The sequence below is a fragment of the Lithobates pipiens genome, unplaced genomic scaffold (genome assembly GCF_037356315.1).
Source record: "Lithobates pipiens isolate NorthernLeopardFrog02 unplaced genomic scaffold, aLitPip1_a1.2 Scaffold_19, whole genome shotgun sequence".
Taxonomy (NCBI): Eukaryota; Metazoa; Chordata; class Amphibia; order Anura; family Ranidae; genus Lithobates; species Lithobates pipiens.
The window spans coordinates 205358793-205381148 of NW_027507764.1; the positions used below are offsets into that span (position 1 = coordinate 205358793).

The window sequence follows — 22356 nt, forward strand, 5'->3', positions numbered from 1 at the left end:
GCTAAGAGCAGTGGGTGGGGGGCATTAGTTGATTCATAAACCGATCATGTCTCATGTAAAGTTTTCTGGAGATCTGGGTTTTGGGCGAGGAATTGGGGAAAGCCCTTGAGGGGGGTGGAGGGCCGAAGTCTCGTATAAGCAATGAAATAGGGGCATGGTCTGAAATACTGATTTCGTGGATGAGTGTTTCTGAGGTGTTTGTTAGCAGAGTGGAGTTGCATAATGGGTAGTCAATTCTGGACAAGGTGTGGTGGGGAGGAGAGTAAAAAGAATTTTCCCTGCCTTTTGGATGAGCTAAATGCCATGGATCACTAAGCTGGAGGGCTGCTGCAAAGGAGGATATTAAAGTTGCTGTGGTTTGAGGATGTGGTTGAAGAATATGTTTTTCCCTACATTTATCTCCCTGAGTGAACATTACTGTGTTGAAATCACCTCCTATTAGGAGGGGAACTACAGGTAGGGTGCTAGGTGTTCTGTGACTGCCCAGAAAAAGGATTTAGTAGGGGAATTTGGGGCTTTTGAGTCACTATAAGGTCTTTTTTAGAGATAGGAAGACGAATGGTCAAAAGACGCCCTTCCTCATCGTGAGGACACAAGGTCACAAAGGAGGTTTTTGTGTATGAGAATAAGGACACCCGCTTTGCAGAGGCTGAACCAAGAGGCTGAACCAAGAGTTTGGCCTACCCAGAGCTTGTGCATATGCCAGAAGTCATCCGATGGGAGAAGAGTCTCCTGGAGAAGTGCAATGTCTGTTTTCAATCTCTTTAAGTGGCGGATTATCGCCATGCATTTGTGGGTGGATTGGAGCCCTTTGGCATTCCATGAAATGATTTTCATTGTGTCAAAGGGGTTCAAGATTATGTCAAAGTGAGGTGCTTGTTGTGAGACAAAGGACCTGTGGAGTATTTGCTAGGTCGGTGGTGAAAGATGGAGGTGGGGAGAGTAGGGGGGGGGGGTATAGGATAGAGTAGGTGTGAAAAGACAGTGGTGGGATGGAGTGTAAGTCAAAATCAACTCACAGTTTAGGGGAAGCCTTGACTTTGCTTTTTTCCACACGTAACAATCACCAATGCACAGCATTACTAGAGAGGGGGACTTGTTCAATATGCTATTTTGCTTCCGCCAGGTAGCCGTGTCATGTAGGGTGGCAGGTATATGAGGATCACCGAAAGGTTTGGGTCAGTGCATTTTGAAACTGGGACCATATGTCTCTAGGCTGTAATAGAGGACATTAGAACAACAACCGAGGTTGTAAGCATTGAGATCTTGGGAGGCCAGAAGAAGGAGGGAGCTTGAACCCGCGGGCTTAGTAAAGACCCTTTTCAGCAGTGTTTTGGGGATCCTGGAGTGTTTAAGTAACGAAACCTTTTTGGTGGATCCTTGCAGGGGCTACACTGATCTCTGGGGCCTTCGGGGCATTGATTGGTCTTCATGGGGGATAGATTCTGGGGATGTGGAAGTATGTTTGTAGATATAAGGCAGCTTCTTCCAGGTGGCTGAAAGACTTTGTCTCCCATGCCTGGTCGGTGAGGCATAGAGTAGCCGGGTATGCCAGGGTGAGTTTTAACCCCTTGAGGTGGAGGGCTGAGCAGATGGGATGGAAAGCTTTCCTCTTGCACAATACTTCTTGCGAATAGTTGGCAAAGATGAGGAGCTTGTGCCCTTCCAGCTGAAAGTAGTTGACATTACGGAATGATTGTAGAATGGCAACTTAGTTTAGGTATCTTACAATTATCGTGCATTGAGAGAGTTGTCATTTGATGGTGCTCCTACGTGGTGGGCTCTCTCCACTATGCAAGTTGTGGTGATGCCGAGGGCCTTAGGGATGCGAGTGGAACATAACTCTGGGAGGCCTATGCTTCTTAGGTTGTTGCGTTGTGAGCAGTTTTCCAGGTGATCCATCTTCTCCATTATATATTGCTAGGCCTGAGATGCCTGGTGTGCAGCCACTTGGGAGCCCTGTGCTTCCTCCTCCAGATCTGATATGCGTTGTTCTACTTGTTCTACTTCACTGAGCCTCTCTGTCTGCTCTCTGAGCTCCCTCCGGAGCTGATATATGCCTACAGTCATAACCCTTGTTCATTCAGCAAAAAGTGTCAAAGTAAATAAAAACACAAAGATGAAGGCTTCTGCCACCTGGGTGACATCATTGACCCAGCATGCTCCTGTCTATGACATTTCAAAGGGTTGTGGTCAACCCAATGTGCTATTTAAGAACTGTTAGATGGTTGAGCTGGCAGATGACATGAGCTTTTGCCAGGATTGGAAGTTTTTTTTTTTTGGGGGGGGTCGGCAGTAGCGGCGGGTGTCGTGATTAATGATGGATCTACACCGGGGGACATTTATTTTGATTTTTTAATAAAGGAATTGTCAAAAACTTGTGTTTTTATTTACTTTTTACACTTTTTAGTAAATGAGTAGGCCATACTTATTCACATGGGGGTCAGGATCTGGAAAGAGGGCTTTCAGATTCTAAAAAGCCCCCTGCCCACAGACCCCCACAACCACCGGCCAGGGTTGTGGGGAAGAAGCCCTTGTCCCTATCAACATGGGGACACGGTGCTTTGGGAGGGACCGAGTCCCCCTCTCCTGGCCTGCCAAGTTGCATGCTCAGATAAGGGCCTGGTATTGTACGGATGATGGGGGGCCCCATACCGTTTAAAAATAAAAAGGGCCTGGTATGTATTGGGGAGGGGACGTTGTTTTTTTCTGCATATTTCTTTGCTGGCATTCTTTTGTGTACATTCAGCTGTCAGTGTCCTCCCATGCTCTTGCTTCCCATGTGCCCCCTGTGGCGTGCAACGGCAGTGATCTTTGATTGTGGTAAAGAGCCTATCAAAGTGGCTCTTTACCACATGATCAGCTGTGTCCAATAACAACTGATCACAGTGTAAATAGGATTTGCCAGTTGTTGGCAATCCTCTCTTCAAGCTGACAGAGTATGAGGAGAGGAGAGTCAATAACCAGAAAATCAACGCAGGGAACATCTACACTGATAATCAGGGCACGGATCATCAGTGTCCTGATTTTTAGTGAAGTCCCAACAGTACCCACCTGTGCTGCCAATCAGTGTCCACTAGTGCTGCCTGTCAGTGTCACCTCTCAGTACCCATCAGTGCTGCCTATCAGTGCCCATCAGTGCTGCATATCAGTGCCCATCAGTGCCACCTATTCATGCCCATCAGTGCTGCATATCAGTGCAGACTCATCAGTATCTCCTCTTCAGTGCCACCTCATCAGTATCCATCAGTGCAGCCAATTAGCGCCCACCAGTGCAGCCTATCAGTACCCATCAGTGCAGCATATCAGTGCCTATCAGTGCAGCCTCATAAGTGCACATCAATAAAGGAGAAAAATTACTTATTTACAATATTTTATAACAGAAACTAAGAAAAACTTTATTTTTTCAAAATTTTTGGTATTTTTCTTTTGTTTAGCAAAAACTAAAAAACACAGTGTCAATTAAATACCACCAAAAGAAAGCTCTATATGTCTCAAAAAAATTATAAACATTTGGTTTGGGTGCAGTATTGCATGATCGCGCAATTCTCATTCAAAATGCAACAGTGCTGAAAGCTGAAAATTGTCCTGGGCAGGAAGGGGATGGAAGTGTCCAGTGGCTATTCTTTACACAGAATTTGAATCAGGCAATCCCCTTTCCACCGATCCAAATTCGAATCGTTCTGAAAATTTGGAATTATTTAAAAAACGATTATACAAAATTAAACAAATTTCAACAAAATTTGATGCTATTTCATTAACCAAAAATGTGTCCCAATGTATATTCAGACCGAAACTAATTGCACAGCTGACTAAAGATCCAAATATAACATCCTATTCAGCGATATGACTGTTATTTTCAGTTTTCATTGGCTGTCCTTGTTAAAATTTGCCACCATTATGGCACATAACAGTTTATTAGTTGAGCCTATTATGCCATACAGCTTATTTACATACTGTATACATTTAAAAAGTGTAGGATGCTAAAAATTATTTTATCTTTAAATGATGTTTAACAGCTAAATTATTGCTGTTGTTAACCATTTTCCAGTTTGTGTGGGATTACACTAATCCGTAAATCTAAAACTACAGGAAAAGGGTAGTTTAATAATTTTTTTTTCACAAAGTTAGATTTTATGGTAAGCATAATAGGCACCTGAATTCCCATTATAGATGTTGATTTATTATTCTATCCAAATCTCATCAACTAGAGCAGAAGTCTCCAAACCCCAGCCCGTAGGCCACATAGGGCCCGCTTGGATGTTTTATCAGGACCGCAGCTCATTCAGAGACTGCCTGCTTCAATTCCCCTGTGCGCTTTAGGCAGTGGGACAGAGCAGAAGGTAGGCGGGGTGATGTATGTGTGCCGCTGTCAGAGCGGATCCAATGAGGCAGAAGTAGACGGAGTAGTAGGGTGGATTCCCATGCTTGCAGGAGTCAGGCTGGGGGAGTGGCGGCAGAGGAGGAGGTTGGGCTGGGGGGTGGCGGCAGAGGAGGAGGTTGGGCTGGGGGAGTGGTGGCAGAGGAGGAGGTTGGGCTGGGGGAGTGGTGGCAGAGGACAAAGTTGGGCTGGGGGAGTGGCGACAGAGGACGAAGTTGGGCTGGGGAAGTGGCGGCAGAGGACAAAGTTGGAGTGGAGGAGGCTCCCACTCTGTGTAGCTGCCACCGCCAGATTTGTATGGAGGTATTGTGCTTGCATCAGGGACAGCTAACCCACCCTGGTGTGCTGCAGATTCCTCCACTAACATCATCTGGAGGAGGAGCCGCAGGACTAGGAGAAACTGTCTGCAAGACTGCAAAACCCAAAGGTGTGTGTGATGGTGGAGGGGTGTATTAGGGGAGAGGTGTGAGGAGGGGGAGGTGTGATCAGACTGAGGGTATCTGGGGTGGTGGTAATCAGGCTGGGGGGGAGTGGTGGTGTTATCAGAATGGGGGGTATCTGGGGGTGTAATCAGGGTGGGGGACACAGAAGGGTGGAAAGGCTGTGACTGGGACACAGAAGTGCAGAAAGGCTGTAACGGGGACACAGAAGTGCGGAAAGGATGTGACAGGGACACAGAAGTGCGGAAAGGATGTGACAGGGACACGGAAGTGTGGAAAGGATGTGACAGGGACACAGAAGTGTGGAAAGGCTGTGACGTGGACACAGAAGTGTGCAAAGGCTGTGACGGGAACACAGAAGTGCAGAAAGGCTGTGACGGGAACACAGAAGGGCAGAAAGGCTGTGATGGGGACACAGAAGTGTGGAAAGGCTATGACGTGGACACAGAAGTGTGGAAAGCCTGTGACGTGGACACAGAAGTGTGCAAAAGCTGTGACGGGACACAGAAGTGTAGAAAGGCTGTGACGGGGACACACAAGTTTGGAAAGGCTGTGATGGGGACACACAAGAGCGGAAAGGCTGTGATGGGGACACAGAAGTGCGAAAAGACTGTGACGAGACACAGAAATGCGTAAAAGCTGTGACGGGACACAAAAGTACGGAAAGGCTGTGACAAGATTATTTACATTTTTATTAATTTATTTATAAATAAATTTTTTCGGCCCGCGAATATTTTCAAAATCTACAATGTGGCCATCGCGCTAAAAAGTTTGGAGACCCCTGAACTAGAGGAACAAATATAAAAAGGCATCAAATGCATATAGATTTTGTTTTTATAAATCTGCTGTAAATTCTGCCACCTAAGTTGCTTTATAATCTACTGCTATTATCAGATATATTGCAATTTTATTACATTGAACCACCTAGGTTTTTTTATTACTCACATTCTTTACATTTTTAGCCTGATGCTTCCACATCTGTCTTCGATGTACAGACTGAACCAACTCGTGAAATGATGGTAAGCCTTTTGTTATATTAAAAAAAATATTTAGAAAAACATATGGTGCTTATATCATTAACATGCAAAATGTCACTCAGGTGCAATCCTTGAAAAAGTTGCATAGTTACATAGTCTGGTTGAAAAAAGACACAAATCAATCTAGTTCAACCAAACAAATTGCCTTAGTAGGTATAATATGAAGAAAGTATGTAGAATATGAAGCAGGCAGTAAGTACACTCAACAGGACTTACAACAAGAGGAATTTTCCAATGCAATATATATAATGTAGATAAAACTAAACTCTGCACAAGGAACTCCCTAGATAAATGTTGGCACAGAATCACTCAGTTAAACCTCGCACACACTAGTAATTGTTTTTCATTTAACCCAGTAGGGCTGAACAAAAAGAAAACTGACAGCTTAGGAGGAGCCGCTGCACTAACATGCCAACTTTAGTACAGTGATCTCCCCTGCTGTTTTATTGTGTTCTGACACTGCCCCCGCCAGAACACTCAAGGCAATGGGAGCCGATCGGCAGACCTTTTTTAGTCATGCCCCTTCGACAGAAGCTGGCCTGAGCCCGGCTTCTGTTGGACTAACTCCAGTACACAAGGCTGAATGTCGGCCGGTTTCTATTGAACAGGTAAGGTAAAAGGTATAAGTACCATATTGACATAACCATGTACTTCACTACTTGAGATTGGATTTTGGGGAAAACAAAAATGGGAATCTCAGATGTCACAATTGCAAAGATGGAAATAAACAGACAAGAACTCAGGTGATGGTACTGAATCATAAATTATATGTGAAAAAAATAAATAAATTAGGAGGTGGGGAGGAGTAAAGTTTCTGTGGTTTGATTATGTGGTTAAAGAATAGGTTTTTCCCTACACTTATCTTCCTGAGTATCCATTACTGTGTTGAAATTGCCTCCTATTAGGAGGGGAAACTGCAGGTAGGGAGCTAGGTGTATGGTGACTACCTGGAAAAAGGATTTGGTAGAGAAATTTGGGGCATAGACATTAGTCACTATAAGGTCTTTGTTAGAAACAGGAAGGTGATTGGTCAAAAGACACCCTTCCTCGTCGTGAGGACAAAATGTCACAAAGGAGGTTTTTGTGTATGAGGATCAGCTCCTAGAGGCGATTCAGTTCGCATTGTGCGCTATACAAGTATTTCATTCATTCATTCATTCATAAGGACACCCACTTTGCCTTTTACAGAGGCTGAACCAAGAGTTTGACCTACCCAAAATGTACGCATCTGCCAGAAGTCAGGGGAGATGAGTCTTCTGGTGAAGTGCAATGTCTGTTTTCAATCTCTTTAAGTGGCGGATTATCACCATGCATTTGTGGGGGGGATTGGAGCCCTTTGACATTCCATGAAATGATTTTCATTGTATCAAAAGGGTTTGAGATTATGTCAAAGTGAGGTGTTTGTTGTCAGACAATGGACCTGTGGAGTATTTGCTAGGTCGGTGGTCAGGGATGGAGTGGGGGAGAATGGGGGGGGGTATAGGATAGAGTAGATGTGAAAATATAGTGGTGGGTTGGAGTGTAAGTAAAGTCAAAATCAACTCACAGTTTAGGGGAAGCCTTGACTTCACTTTCTTTCACGTGAAAAAATCACCAATAGACAGCGTTACCGGAGAGGGGGACTTGGTCAATATGCTGGTTTGCATCCACCAGGTAGCTGTGTCATGTAGGATGGCAGGTATATGAGGGTCGCCAAAAGGTTTGCGTCAGTGCATATTGAAACGTCTCCTGGAGGCTGTAACAGAGGATATTAGAACAAAAACAGTTAAAGAACAGTAACAAAGTAGAACAGTTAGTCTGAACAGTCAGACAGAGGTTTTAAGCATAAAGAACCTGGGAGGCCAGCAGAAGGAGGGCGCTTGAACCCCTGGGCTTTTCAGCAGTGTTTTGGGGATCCTGGAGTGTTTAAGTAGTGAAACCTTTTTGGTGGATCCTTGCAGGGGCTACTCTGATTTTCGGGGCATTGATTGGTTTCCATGGGGAATAGATACTGGGGATGTGAAAGTATGTTTGTAGATATGAGGGAGCTTCTTCTAGGTGGCTGAATGACTTTGTCTCCCCTGCCTGGTCGGTGATGCCAGGGTGAATTTTAACCCCTTGAGGTGGAGGGCAGAGCAGATGGGAGGGAAAGCTTTCCTATTGCATGATACTTCCAGCTGAAAGGAGTCGACGTTCCAGAATGATTGTAGAATGGCAACTCTGTCTGAGTAGTTTACGTATCTTACAATTATCGGGCATGAGGAGCGTTGGTCATTTCATGGTGCTCCTACGTGGTGGGCTCTCTCCACTATGCAAGTTGTGGCGATGCCGAGGGCCTCAGGGATGTGATTGGAACATAACTCTGTTAGTGATCCCAAGTTTTAGGCCTCTGGGAGACATATGATCCTTAGGCTGTTGCGTCGTGAGCAGTTTTCCAGGTCACCTAGCTTCTACATTTTATATTGCTGGGTCTGAGATGTCTGGTGTGCAGCCACTTGGGAGCCCTGTGCCCCCTCCTTCAGATCTGATATGCGTTGTTCTACTTCATTGAGCCTGCTTGTCTGCTCTCTGAGCTCCCTCCAGAGCTGATTTATCCCTACAGTCACTGCCCTGTCCACAGCAGCATGGCTTGGGTCATCCTGTTGTACTGTTCCTCTGTGTTGGTCTGGATGCGTGTGAGGCAGGGTTCATGGAGGAAAACATTGGCCATCTTGGCTAGCTAGGGGCTGAGAGTTGGATCGGGGCTCCGCGACATGTGTTAATAGCCATGACTCATCTGCTGTCTGTGGGATTCCTTGCTGACAGCAGAATGTAAACTAAACAAATGCTGGTTTAAAAAATAAATAAATAAATAAAACAGTGTGGCGGCCCCCCCAATCCATACCAGTTCCTTATCAGAGCATACACCCAGGCAGGCCCCCTCCTGAACCATACCAGGCCACATGCCCTCAACATAGGAGGGTGGTGCTATGAGGCAGGGGAGCTCTGCCCACCTAAAGCACCTTGTTCCCATGTTGATGGGAACAAAGACTTCCTCCCCACAACCCTGGCCAGTGGTTGTGGGTCTGCAGGCAGTGGGCTTATCGGAGTTTGGAAGCCCTCTTTACCAAGGGGGCCCTCAGCCCTCCAACCAATGTGAATGAGTAGGGGTTACACAGAACCCTTACTCATTCACCAAAAAAGTGTACTCATTCACCAAAAAAGTATCAAAAGTAAATAAAAACACAAAGACGAAGGCTCTTACGTCTGACAGTTCTTAAAAAGCTAAGGGATGGGGCCACCCAGCAACGTCACTGATTGGCCCCATGCCTGGATGACGCCATCGACCCAGCATGCTCCCGTCTATGACGTTTCATGGGGTCGGTCACTCAATGATGTCATTGGATGACCCCACCCCTTCGCTATTTAAGAACTGGGGGAGGAGCTGGCACACGGCATGAGCTTTCCTCAGGATTGGAATTTTTTTGGGGTCAGCAGTAGCGGCGTGCATTGTGATTAACGATGGATCTATACTGGGGGACATTTATTTAGATTTTTTTTAATAAAGGAATTGTCAAAAACTTGTGTTGTGTTTTTATTTATATTTTACACGTTTTAGTGAATGAGTAGGCCATACTCATTCACATGGGGGGGGGGGGGGTAGGGATCTGGGGGTCCCCTTGTTAAAGAGGGTTTCCGATTCTGATAAGCCCCCTGCCCACAGACCCCCACAACCACCGGCCAGGGTTGTCTGGAAGAGGCCTTTGTCCATATCAACATGGGGACAAGGTGCTTTGGGGGGCCGAGCCCCCCTCCCCTGGCCTGCCAAGTTGCATGTTCAGATAAGGGTCTGGTACTGTATGGATCATGGGGGGGGGCACACCTTTTAAAAATAAAGGGCCTGGTAGGGATTGGGGAGAGGACGTTGTTTTTTTCTGCATATTTCTTTGCAGGTATTCTTTTGTGTACATTTAGCTGTCAGTGGGGAACCCACTGACAACTGAAGAGTCATAGGTTGTTAACCACTTCATGACTGCGCTATAGCCGAATGGCAGCTATGGTGCAGTCGCAGTTTGCTGGGAGGCCATCATATAATGTCCTCCCATGCTCTCCCTTCCCATGCGCCCCCCCTGTGGCGTGCATGGCAGTGATCTGTGATTGGGGTAAAGAGCCAATCACAGTGGCTGTTTACCACATGATGAGCTGTGTCCAATCACAGCTGATCACAGTATGAATAGGATTTGCCAGTTGTTGGAAAGATTCTACTCATACTGACAGAGTATGAGGAGTGGAGAGGCAATAACTGGCAAATCCACACAGGGAATATCTACACTGATAATCAGGGCACGGATCATCAGTGTCCTGATTTTTAGTGCAGCCCCAATAGTGCCCACCAGTGCTGCCAGTCAGTGCCCACCAGTGCTGCCTGTCAGTGCCCATCAGTGCCACCCCTCAGTGCTGCCTATCAGTGCCCATCAGTGCTGCCTATCAGCACCACTGAGCAGTGCTGCCTATCAGCACCACTGAGCAGTGCCCCCCATCAGTTCCACTGATCAGTGCTGCTGATCAGTGCCCATCAGTGCTGCATATCAGTCCTGCCTCATCAGTGCTGCCTCATCATTATTCATCAGTGCAGCCTATAGTCCCCATCAGTGCAACCTCATCAGCGCACATCAGTAAAGGAGAAAAATTACGTATTTACAATATAACAGAAACTAAGAAAAAAAATTTTTTTTCAACATTTTTGGTCTTTTTTCTTTTGTTTAGCAAAAAAATTAAAAACAGTGTCAATTAAATACCACCAAAAGAAAGCTCTATCTGTCTCAAAAAAATGATAAACATTTTGGTTTGGGTGCAGTGTTGCATGATCGCGCAATTGTCATTCTAAGGCCACGTACACACGGGCGGACTGTTCGCCCAACTTTGTTCGTCAAACAATCCAACAAACAGTCCGCTCAAAATTTGCATGAACGGACTTGACCACACACGATGAACGAACAGTCCGCTGAAAGCGTGCGCGATGACGTGAACGGCACGTACGACGGGACAAGAAATACGACTCCAATACACTGCAATGCAACCTTCGCCGTGTAAATCCTTTCTGAGCATGCGCGAAACTTAGTTTGTCGAACAAGCCTACACACGAGCGGACTGTCCGCTGAAACCAAGTTTCAGCGGACTGTCTTACGGAAATTCCGAAAAACTTTGTTCGTCAGACTGTCCGCTGAAACTGTCCGCTGAAGCCCACACACGAGCGGACTGTCCGCTGAAACACTGTTCAGCGGACAAAGTTGGGCGAACAGTCCGCCCGTGTGTACGCGGCCTAAGTGAGACAGTGCTGAAAGCTGAAAATTGTCCTGTGCAGGAAGGGGGTGAAAGTGCCCAGTGACTATTCTTTACACAGAATTTGAATCGGGCAATCATTTTTCCACCGATCCAAATTTGAATTGTTCTGAAAATTTGGCACATAACAGCTTATTAGTTGAGCCTATTATGCCATACAGCTTATTTACTTACTGTATACATTTAAAAAGTGTAGGATACTAAAAATACTTTTATCTCTAAATTATGTTTAACAACAGCTAAACTATTGCTGTTTTTAACCATTTCCAGTTTGTTTGTGTGGAATTACACTAATCAATAAATACAAGCCTACAGGAAAAGGGTAGTTTGATAATTTTTTTCTCACAAAGTTAGATTTTATGGTAAACATAATAGGCACCTGAATTCTCATTATAGATGTTGGTTTATTATTCTATCCAAATCTCATCAACTAGAGGAACAAAAATGATAAAAAAGGCAGCATCAAATGCATATAGATTTTTTTTTTCTAAATCTCCTGTAAATTCTGCCACCTAAGTTGCTTTATAATCAGTCTACTGCTATTATCAGATATAGTGCAATTTTATTACATTGAACCACCTAGGTTTTTTATTACTCACATATTTTACATTTTTAGCCTGATGCTTCCACATCTGTCTTTGACGTACAGACTGAACCAACTCGTGAAGTGATGGTAAGCCTTTTTTTTACATAAAAAAAAAATATTTAGAAAAACATATGGTGCTTATATCATTAACATGCAAAATATTAGTCAGGTGCAATGAAAAAGTTACATAGTTAGTAAAAACAAAACAAATATCCTTAGTATGTATAATATGAAGAAAGTATGTAGCATATGAAGCAAGCAGTAAATACACTCAACAAGACATACAACGGGAGGAATTTTCCAATGCAATACCGAGATTATATATATATATATATATATATATATATATATATATATATATATATATATATATATATATATTGTAGATAAAAATAAACTCTGCACAAGGAACTCCCTAGATCAATGTTGGCACAGAATCACTCAGTTAAACTTCACACACACTAGTAATTATTTTTCGTTCAACCCAGTAGGGCTGAACAAAAAATAAACTTACAGCTTGGGAAGAGCCTCTGTACTAACATTCCAACTTTAGTACAGTGATCTTCCCTGCTGTTCTATTGTTTTCTGACATTGCCCCCCCACCCCACCAGAACACTCAAGCTAATGGCTGAGAGCACTGATCTGTCATGCCCCTTTGACAGAAGCTGGCCAAACGGCCGGCTTCTGTCAGACTGACTCCAATAAACACAGCTGAAAGTCGGCGGGTTTCTATTGAACCACCCAACACCTGCCGATGCCACTCACTGGCCCATATGTATTAGGCTTAAGGTATAGTCCACAATACACATACAACAGGGGATGACTGTATTTTAAATCTTTATATGTATTTATGCTCCCCTCCTCGACTGTACATAGAAAAAATCTAGTTCAGGTAAGGCTTTAGTCCTACTACCTTGTGTCTTTGAATTTTTTTATTGGCTGCAAAAAATGTAAACATCAGGTAAGGTTAAAGGTATAAGTTCTATATTGACATACAGTAACCATATACTTTATTACTTGAGAGTGGATTTTGGAGAAAACAAAAATGGGAAACTTAGACGTCACAATTGCAAAGATGGAAATCAGCAGGCAAGAACTCAGGTGATGGTATTGACTCATAAACTATATGTGAAAAAAATAAATTAGGAGTTAGGGAGGAGAGTAAAAAGAATATTACATGCCTTCTGGATGAGCTAAATGCTATGGATCACTAAGCTGAATTTTAACCCCTTGAGGTGGAGGGCTGAGCAGATGGGTTGGAAAGCTTTCCTCTTGCACGATACTTCTTCGGGAAAGATGAGGAGCTTGTGCCCTTCCAGCTGCAAGGAGTTGGCGTCACAGAATGATTTTAGAATGGCAACTCTGTCTGAGTAATTTAGGTATCTTACAATTATCGGGTGTAGGGATCGTCAGTCATTTGATGGTGCTCCTACGCGGTGGGCTCTCTCCACTTTGCAAGTTGTGGCGATGCCAAGAGCCTCAGGGATACGAGTGGAACATAACTCTGTTAGTGACCCCGAGTTGTAGGCCTTTGGGAGGCCTATGATCCTTATGCTGTTGCGTCTTGGGGGGTTTTCCAGGTCATCTAGCTTCTCCATTATATATTGCTGGTTTTGGGATGCCTGATGTAAAGCTGCTTGAGAGCCCTGTGCTTCCTCCTCCAGATCTGATATGCATTTTTTCATATCATTGAGCCTGCTTGCTTACTCTCTGAGCTCCCCCTCGAGCTGATAAATCCCAGAAGTCACTGCCCTGTCCACAGCAGCAGTGATCGCGGGGGAGAGCAGGACCGCCACTGCTTGGTCCATCGCACTGTACTATTCCTCTGTGGTGGCTGGGGTCAGTTGAACAGTGGGGATTGCATGTGAGGCAGGGTTCATGGAGGAAACATCGGCCATCTTGGCTAGCTGGGGGCTGAGAGTTGGATTGGGCTCCGCGGCATGTATTAAGAAGTGGGCAGCCACTGGAGTCCTTAACAACCATGACTCCTCTGCTGTCAGCGGGATTCCTTGCTGACAGCAGAATGTAATTAAAAATGGTTTAAAAAAAAAGAAACAGTGTGGCGGTCCCCCCAATCCATACCAGTTTCTTATCAGAGCATACACCCTAGCAGGCCCCCCTCCTGAACCATACCAGGCCACATGCCCTCTACATGGGGGGGGGGGGTGCTATGGGGCAGGGGAGCTCTGCCTCCCTAAAGCACCTTTTCCCCATGTTAATGGGAACAAAGGCTTCTTCCCCACAACCCTGGCTGGTAGTTGTGGTCTGCAGGTAAGGGGCTTATCGGAGTTTTGAAGCCCTCTTTAACTCAAACCCAATGTGAATGAGTAGGGTTACATAGAACCCCTACTCATTCATCAAAAAAGTGTCAAAAGTAAATAAAACCACAAAGCCTAAGGCTCCTGCCATTTGATAGTTCTAAAAAAGTTAAGGGGTGAGGCCCCATGCCTGGGTGACGTCATCGACTCAACATTTTTGGCATTTTTCTTTTGTTTAGAAGAAAATAAAAAACCCAGTGTCAATTAAATACCACCAAAAGAAAGCTGTGTTCGTCTCAAAAAAAATTATAAAAATTTGGTTTGGGTGCAGTGTTGCATGACCGCGCAATTGTCACTCAAAGTGCGACAGTGCTGAAAGCTGAAAATTGTCCTAGGCAGAAAGGGGGTTAAATAGTGGTTAACCACTTACAGACCGGACCATTTTGCTGGTCAAAGACCAGACCACTTTTTGCGATTCGGCACTGCGTCGCTTTAACTGACAATTGCGCGGTCGTGCGACGTGGTTCCCAAACAAAATTGACGTCCTTTTTTTCCCACAAATAGAGCTTTCTTTTGGTGGTATTTTATCACCTCTGCGGTTTTTATTTTTTGCGCTATATTTTTTGCGCTATAAACAAAAATAGAGCGCCGATTTTGAAAAAAAAAACTCATTATTTTTTACTTTTTGTTATAATAAATATCCCCCAAAAATATATAAAAAAACATTTTTTCCCTCAGTTTAGACCGATACGTATTCTTCTACATATTTTTGGGCAAAAAATCGCAATACGCGATTATTGATTGCTTTGCGCAAAAGTTATACCGTTTACAAAATAGGGGATAGTTTTATGGCATTTTTATTAATATTTTTTTTTTCACTAGTAATGGCGGTTATCTGCGATTTTTATTGTGACTGTGACATTATGGCGGACACATCAGACATTTTTGACACATTTTTGGGACCATTGTCATTTATACAGCAATCACTGCTATATAAATGCAGTGATTCCTGTGTAAATGACACTGGCAGTGAAGGGGTTAACCAGTGGGGGGCAGTGTAGGGGTTAAGTGTTCCTAGGGGTGTGTTACTAACTGTTGGGGGCTGGTCTTTCATTTAGTGAACACTGATCTCTGCTCCAATCACATGGAGCAGAGATCAGCGTCACTAGTTACAATGGCATTTCTCCATTCAGCCACCCCGTGAGATGATCGCGGGTATGCCCGCGGCGATCGAGTCCACGGGACCCGTGACCGGACTCACGGGGGTCCCGACCAGCACGGGAGCGCGCCACCGGTGGCATTTAAAGGGACGCACAGGTATGCCCATTTGCCTGCCCGTGCCATTCTGCCAACGTACATCGGCGTGCGCTGGTCGGGAACTGGTTAAAGATGCGGCGGTAAGCTTTCCGGGCCGCTTCTTAACAACCAGCTTTTCTTCACACAGAATTTGAATCGGGCGATCATTTTTCCACCGATCCAAATTCAAATGTGTCAAAAATTTGAATTAGTTAGAAAACAAATATACAAAACAAGATTAAACAAATTTCAACAAAATTTGTTACTATTTCATTAACCACAAATGTGTCCCAATGTATATTCATACCAAAACAAATTGCACAGCTGACTAAAGATCCAAATATAACATCCTTACTTGGCATCCTATTCAGCGATTTGACTGTTATTTTCAGTTCTCATTGGCTGTCCTTGTTAAACTTTTCCACCATTATGGCACATAGCAGCTTATTAGTTGAGCCTATTATGCCATACAGCTTATTTACATACTGTATACATTTAAAAAGTATAGGATTCTAAAAATACTTTTATCTCTAAATGATGTTTAAAAACAGCTGAACTATTGCTGATTATAAACCATTTTCCAATTTGTTTGTGTGGAATTACACTAATCCAAACCTACAAGAAAAGGGTAGTTAAATATTTTTTTTCTCACAAAGTTAGATTTTATGGTACGCACAATAGGCACCTGAATTCTCATTATAGATGTTGGTTTATTATTCTATCCAAATCTCATCAACTGGAGGAACAAATATGATAAAAAGGCAGCATAAAATGTATACAGATTTTTATTTTTAATTCTGCTGCAAATTCTGCAACCTAAATTGCTTTATAATCTACTGCTATTGAACCACCTAGATTTTTCATTACTCACATACTTTATATTTTTAGCCTGATGCTTCCACATCTGTCTTTGACGTACAGACTGAACCAACTCGTGAAGTGATGGTAAGTCTTTTGTTACATAAAAAAAAAATATTTAGAAAAACATATGGTGCTTATATCATTAACATGCAAAATGTTACTCAGGTGCAATCCTTGAAAAAGTTACATAGTTAGTCTGGTTGAAAAAAAAACATAAGTCCATCTAGTTCAACAATAAAAGGAAAAAAAACAAAACAAATATCCTTAGTATGTATAATATGAAGAAAGTATGTAGAATATGAAGCAGGCAGTAAGTACACTCAACAGGACTTATAACGCATTGCTGATATATATATATTGTAGATAAATCTAAACTCTAAAAAGAAACTCCCTAGATCAATGTTGGCACAGAATCACTCAGTTAAACTTCGCACACACAAGTTAGGCCGCGTACACACGCGGGGACTGTTCGCCCAACTTTGTTAGTCAAACAGTTTGAGCGGACAGTCCGCTCAAAATTAGCATGGACGGACTTGGCCACACACGACGAACGAACAGTCCGCTGAAACTTGCGCGATGACGTGAACGGCACGTACGACGGGACTAGAAATACGACGTCCTGTACACTGCAATGCAACCTTCGGCGTGTAAATCCTTTCTGAGCATGCGCGGAACTTAGTTTGACGAACAAGCCTACACACGGGCGGACTGTCCGCTCAAACCAAGTTTCAGCGGACAGTTTTACGGAATTTCCGAAAAACTTTGTTCGTCAGACTGTCCGCTGAAACTGTCCGCTGAAGCCCACACACGAGCGGACTGTCCGCTGAAACACTGTTCAGCGGACAAAGTTGGGCGAACAGTCCGCCCGTGTGTACGCGGCCTAACTGTTTTTCGTTCAACCCAGTAGGGCATTTCAGAGAATTTGGCAGTACATCCAACCAGCCGCACAACCGCTGACCACGTGTAACCACACCAGCCTAGGACCTCCACATCCAGCATCTTCACCTCCAAGATCGTCTGAGACCAGCCACCCAGACAGCTGCTGCAATAATCGGTTTGCATAACCGAAGAATTTCTGCACAAACTGTCAGAAACCGTCTCAAGGAAGCTCATCTTCATGCTCGTCGCCCCCATCGGGGTCTCAACCTGACTGCAGTTTGTCGCCGTAACCTACTTGAGTGGGCAAATGCTGACATTCAATGGCTTCTGGCACTTTGGAGAGGTGTTCTCTTCATGGATGAATCCCAGTTTTCACTGTACAGGGCAGATGGCAGACAGCATGTATGGCATCCTGTGCGTGAGCAGTTTGCTGATGTCAACACTGTGGATCGAGTGGCCCATGGTGCCAGTGGGGTTATGGTATGGGCAGGCGTATGTTATGGATAACGAACACAGGTGCATTTTATTGATGGCATTATGAATGCACAGAGATACCGTGATGAGATCCTGAGGCCCATTGTGGTGCCATTCATACACAACCATCACCTCATGTTGCAGCATGATAATGCATGGCCCCAAGTTGCAAGTATCTGTACACAATTCCTGGAAGCTGAAAACATCCCAGTTCTTGCATGGCCAGCATACTCACTGGCATGTCACCCATTGAGCATGTTTGGGATGCTCTGGATCTGCGAAAACGACAGCATGTTCTAGTCCCTGCCAATATCAAGCAAGTTTGCACATTGAAGAGGAATGGACCAACATTTCACAGGCCACAATCAACAACCTGATCAACTCTATGCAAAGGAGATGTGCTACACTGCATGAGGCAAATTAGGCAAATTATGATCACACCAGATACTGACTGGTTTTCGGACCTCCCGGACCCCCCCCCCCTCCAATAAAGTAAAATTGCACATTTTAGAGTGGCCTTTTATTTTGGCCAGCCTAACACAGGATCAAACAATCCGGTGGAAAAGTCCGGCAAACTCAAGTCTACCGGACAATCCGCCCGTGTGTAGCCTCCGGCGCACTTTTTTTACCCAAAAGTACGACGGACTAAGAAAGTATTTTTGCACTCCAATCTGTCCGCCGGATTCGCTTTTCGGCAGACAGTACGGCCGTGTGTGTGCTAGTCCGCCGTACTTTTGAAATGAGCGGACTTTTCCCACGCAGAGAAAAGTCCGCTCATTTTGAGCGTGTCTCCAGGTAGCTGGGGCCAGCGAAGGAGGCGTCGCTGGCCCCGTCACCTGGTATGGACTTAAAGGGGAACCCCTACGCCAAAAAATCGGCGTGGGGGCCCCCCCTAGGTCCACATCAGACCCTTGTCCGAACACGCTACCCGGCCGGCCAGGAAAGGGGGTGGGGACGAGCGAGCGCCCCCCCCCTCCTGAGTCATGCCAGGCCGCGTGCCCTCAACATGGGGGGTGCCTTGGGGAAGGGGGCGAAGCCGCGCGGCCCCCCACCCCAAAGCACCTTGTCCCCATGTTGATGAGGACAAGGGCCTCTTCCCGACAACCCTGGCCGTTGGTTGTTGGGGTCTGCGGGCGGGGGGCTTATCGGAATCCGGGAGCCCCCTTTAATAAGGGGGCCCCCGGATACCGGCCCCCCCACCCTATGTGAATGAGTACGGGGTACAATGTACCCCTACCCATTCACCTGTAAAAAAAAGTAAAAAAAACACAACACACAAGGGTTAAAATAGTTTATTGCACAGCTCCGGGGGTCTTCCGTCTTTGGGGGTCTTCTCGCCGGACTCCTCCGCTATCTTCTGCTAGCTCTTTTACTAACAGAGGAGCCCGGCTTTCTTCTTCGCTGCCGCCCTCTTCTTCTGACTTCGGGGGTCTTGTCCCCCTTTTCGGTTCTTCTTGCCGGGCCACCGTGCCTTCTTCTAGCTCTTTTACAGGCGGTGGCCCGGTCTTCTGTCGCCGCTGTCGCCGGATGATGTCCCCGCCAATTATGGTGTCACAGTCCCAGAGGATGCTGGGACTGTGACATCATAATAGGCGGGGACATCATCCGGTGATGTCCCTATATAAATTGCTGCGCGCCGCGTCCCTGTCATTGTGAGCGGAGGCATCGACGAGGCAACATCTGAAGAGAAGAAAAGAAGAGAAGAAGAGAACAGAAGAACAGAAGACGGCGACAGAAGACCGGGCCACCGCCTGTAGAAGAGCTAAAAGAAGGCGCGGTGGCCCGGCAAGAAGAACTGAAGAGGGAGACAGGACCCCCGAAGAGGGGGACAAGACCCCCGAAGTCGGAAGAAGAGGGCAGCAGCGAAGAAGAAAGCCAGGCGCCTCCGCTAGTAAAAGAGCTAGCAGAAGATAGCGGAGGAGTCCGGCGAGAAGACCCCCGAAGACGGAAGACCCCCGGAGCTGTGCAATAAACTATTTTAACCCTTGTGTGTTGTGTTTTTTTTAACTTTTTTTTACAGGTGAATGGGTAGGGGTACATTGTACCCCATACTCATTCACATAGGGTGGGGAGCCGGTATCCGGGGGCCCCCTTATTAAAGGGGGCTCCCGGATTCCGATAAGCCCTCGCCCGCAGACCCCGACAACCAACGGCCAGGGTTGTCGGGAAGAGGCCCTTGTCCTCATCAACATGGGGACAATGTGCTTTGGGGTGGGGGGCCGCGCGGCCCCCCTTCCCCAAGGCACCCCCCATGTTGAGGGCAGGCGGCCTGGCACGGCTCAGGAGGGGGGACGCTTGCTCGTCCCCACCCCCTTTCCTGGCCGGCCAGGTAGCATGCTCGGACAAGGGTCTGATGTGGACCTAGGGGGGACCCCCATGCCGATTTTTCGGCGTAGGGGTTCCCCTTTAAGTCCATACCAGGTGACGGGGCCAGCGACGCCTCCTTCGCTGGCCCCGGCTACCAGGAGACAATCTCAAAATGAGCAGACTTTCCACCGCGTGTGTGGGCGAGTCAGTTCATTTCAAAAGTACGGCGGATAGTCGGGTGGACTTAGTACGCCGTATTAGTCCACTGAAAAAGTGCCGTGTGTGGGCAAGTAGCTTGTTCAGACAGTCCGGCGGGAAGTCCGTCAGACTAAGTCCGCCGGATAGTTGGCTACGCGTGTACGCAGCATTAGGCACACCTGTGCAATAAATATGCTGTCTAATCAGCATCTTGATATGCCACACCTGTGAGGTGGATGGATTATCTCGGCAAAGAAGAAGTGCTCACTAACACAGATTTAGACAGATCTGTGAACAATATTTCAGAGAAATAGGCCTTTTGTGTACATTAAAAAAGTCGTTGATATATAAGTTCAGCTCGAAAAATAAGAGCAAAAAACAAAAGTGTTGCGTTTATAATTTTGCTCAGTGTAGAATCCATGGTTTATAGCATATTAGTCCTCGTGTAGTGTCTGCTATCCTTCAGGAGGAAATTTTTCAAACATCGTCTGTAACGAAAGACAGCAATGAGCCAAGCCAACTACTAATTATGATATATAATAAAAAGCATGGTACTAACGTGCTGCACACATGATACAAACATCATATTGCAGGGGAAGCCACAAGCACACTTACCAAGAGCTAGTGTCTACGAGGGGCCAAGGCCCAGAGCACCAGTACATCTCCCTCATGGCAGACATGGGGGGCAAACAGACGCAAAGGTATACCAGATACCTGGTGTACTGCAGCACACACTAGGAACAAAATGTGTAATACAAAAACCATAAAAATAAGGGGAAAAAAGAGGAAAATGTATCTCATACCTTTTCATTTTTCCCCCCTTCTTTTCATGGTTTTTACAGCACATTTCTCTATTTCATTGAGTTCATGTCCACAGATTGGTTTGTTTACCAAATATCGAAATGATTCCTGTGCTTTGGGTAACATTTTACATTTTGTGAGGTATGGTTAACATATGTATTTTAGTAACACTGATCTTAATTATGGATGAGCCGAATACCCCCCCCCCCCCCCCGATATGATTCACACCAAACTTGCGAACAGGCAAAAAAAGACTTTAACGATACCGTTAAAGTCTATGGGCTACGAACATGAAAAATGAAAAATGCTCATGTATCAATGCGAAAAAAGTTTTAAGAACAAATGTTTTTTCAGGAGCAGTGATTTTAATAATGCTTAAAGTGAAACAATAAAAATGAAATATTCTTTTAAATATCGTGCCTGGGGCTGCCAGTGTTTCCAGTGTTTATTACATTACCACAGCAAAATGACATTTCTAAAGGAACAAATGTAATTTAAAATGCAATGTAATGTATTGTCGGATCCCGGCAATATACATACAAATCATTGAAAAAAATTCTGGAAAAAAAGGCAGCATAAAATGTATACAGATTTTTATTTTTAATTCTGCTGCAAATTCTGCAACCTAAATTGCTTTATAATCTACTGCTATTGAACCACCTAGATTTTTCATTACTCACATACTTTATATTTTTAGCCTGATGCTTCCACATCTGTCTTTGACGTACAGACTGAACCAACTCGTGAAGTGATGGTAAGTCTTTTGTTACATAAAAAAAAAATATTTAGAAAAACATATGGTGCTTATATCATTAACATGCAAAATGTTACTCAGGTGCAATCCTTGAAAAAGTTACATAGTTAGTCTGGTTGAAAAAAAAACATAAGTCCATCTAGTTCAACAATAAAAGGAAAAAAAACAAAACAAATATCCTTAGTATGTATAATATGAAGAAAGTATGTAGAATATGAAGCAGGCAGTAAGTACACTCAACAGGACTTATAACGCATTGCTGATATATATATATTGTAGATAAATCTAAACTCTAAAAAGAAACTCCCTAGATCAATGTTGGCACAGAATCACTCAGTTAAACTTCGCACACACAAGTTAGGCCGCGTACACACGCGGGGACTGTTCGCCCAACTTTGTTAGTCAAACAGTTTGAGCGGACAGTCCGCTCAAAATTAGCATGGACGGACTTGGCCACACACGACGAACGAACAGTCCGCTGAAACTTGCGCGATGACGTGAACGGCACGTACGACGGGACTAGAAATACGACGTCCTGTACACTGCAATGCAACCTTCGGCGTGTAAATCCTTTCTGAGCATGCGCGGAACTTAGTTTGACGAACAAGCCTACACACGGGCGGACTGTCCGCTCAAACCAAGTTTCAGCGGACAGTTTTACGGAATTTCCGAAAAACTTTGTTCGTCAGACTGTCCGCTGAAACTGTCCGCTGAAGCCCACACACGAGCGGACTGTCCGCTGAAACACTGTTCAGCGGACAAAGTTGGGCGAACAGTCCGCCC

At 45.1% G+C, this 22356-nt stretch overlaps 1 protein-coding gene across 10 annotated transcripts in view; it reads left to right on the forward strand.

Annotated features, from left to right (window-relative positions):
• AMPH (amphiphysin) overlaps window positions 1-22356 on the forward strand; it is a 301464-nt gene that overhangs the window by 255088 nt on the left and 24020 nt on the right. For 4 of the 10 annotated variants that reach the window (XM_077491634.1, XM_077491643.1, XM_077491635.1 and 1 more), the window contains 4 exons: window positions 5784-5840; window positions 11776-11832; window positions 16188-16244; window positions 21517-21573. In XM_077491634.1, the coding sequence (XP_077347760.1) occupies window positions 5784-5840; window positions 11776-11832; window positions 16188-16244; window positions 21517-21573 (228 nt within the window). The remainder of the gene's footprint in view (window positions 1-5783; window positions 5841-11775; window positions 11833-16187; window positions 16245-21516; window positions 21574-22356) is intronic. The other 6 variants (XM_077491639.1, XM_077491637.1, XM_077491638.1 and 3 more) reach the window with 6 other exon arrangements.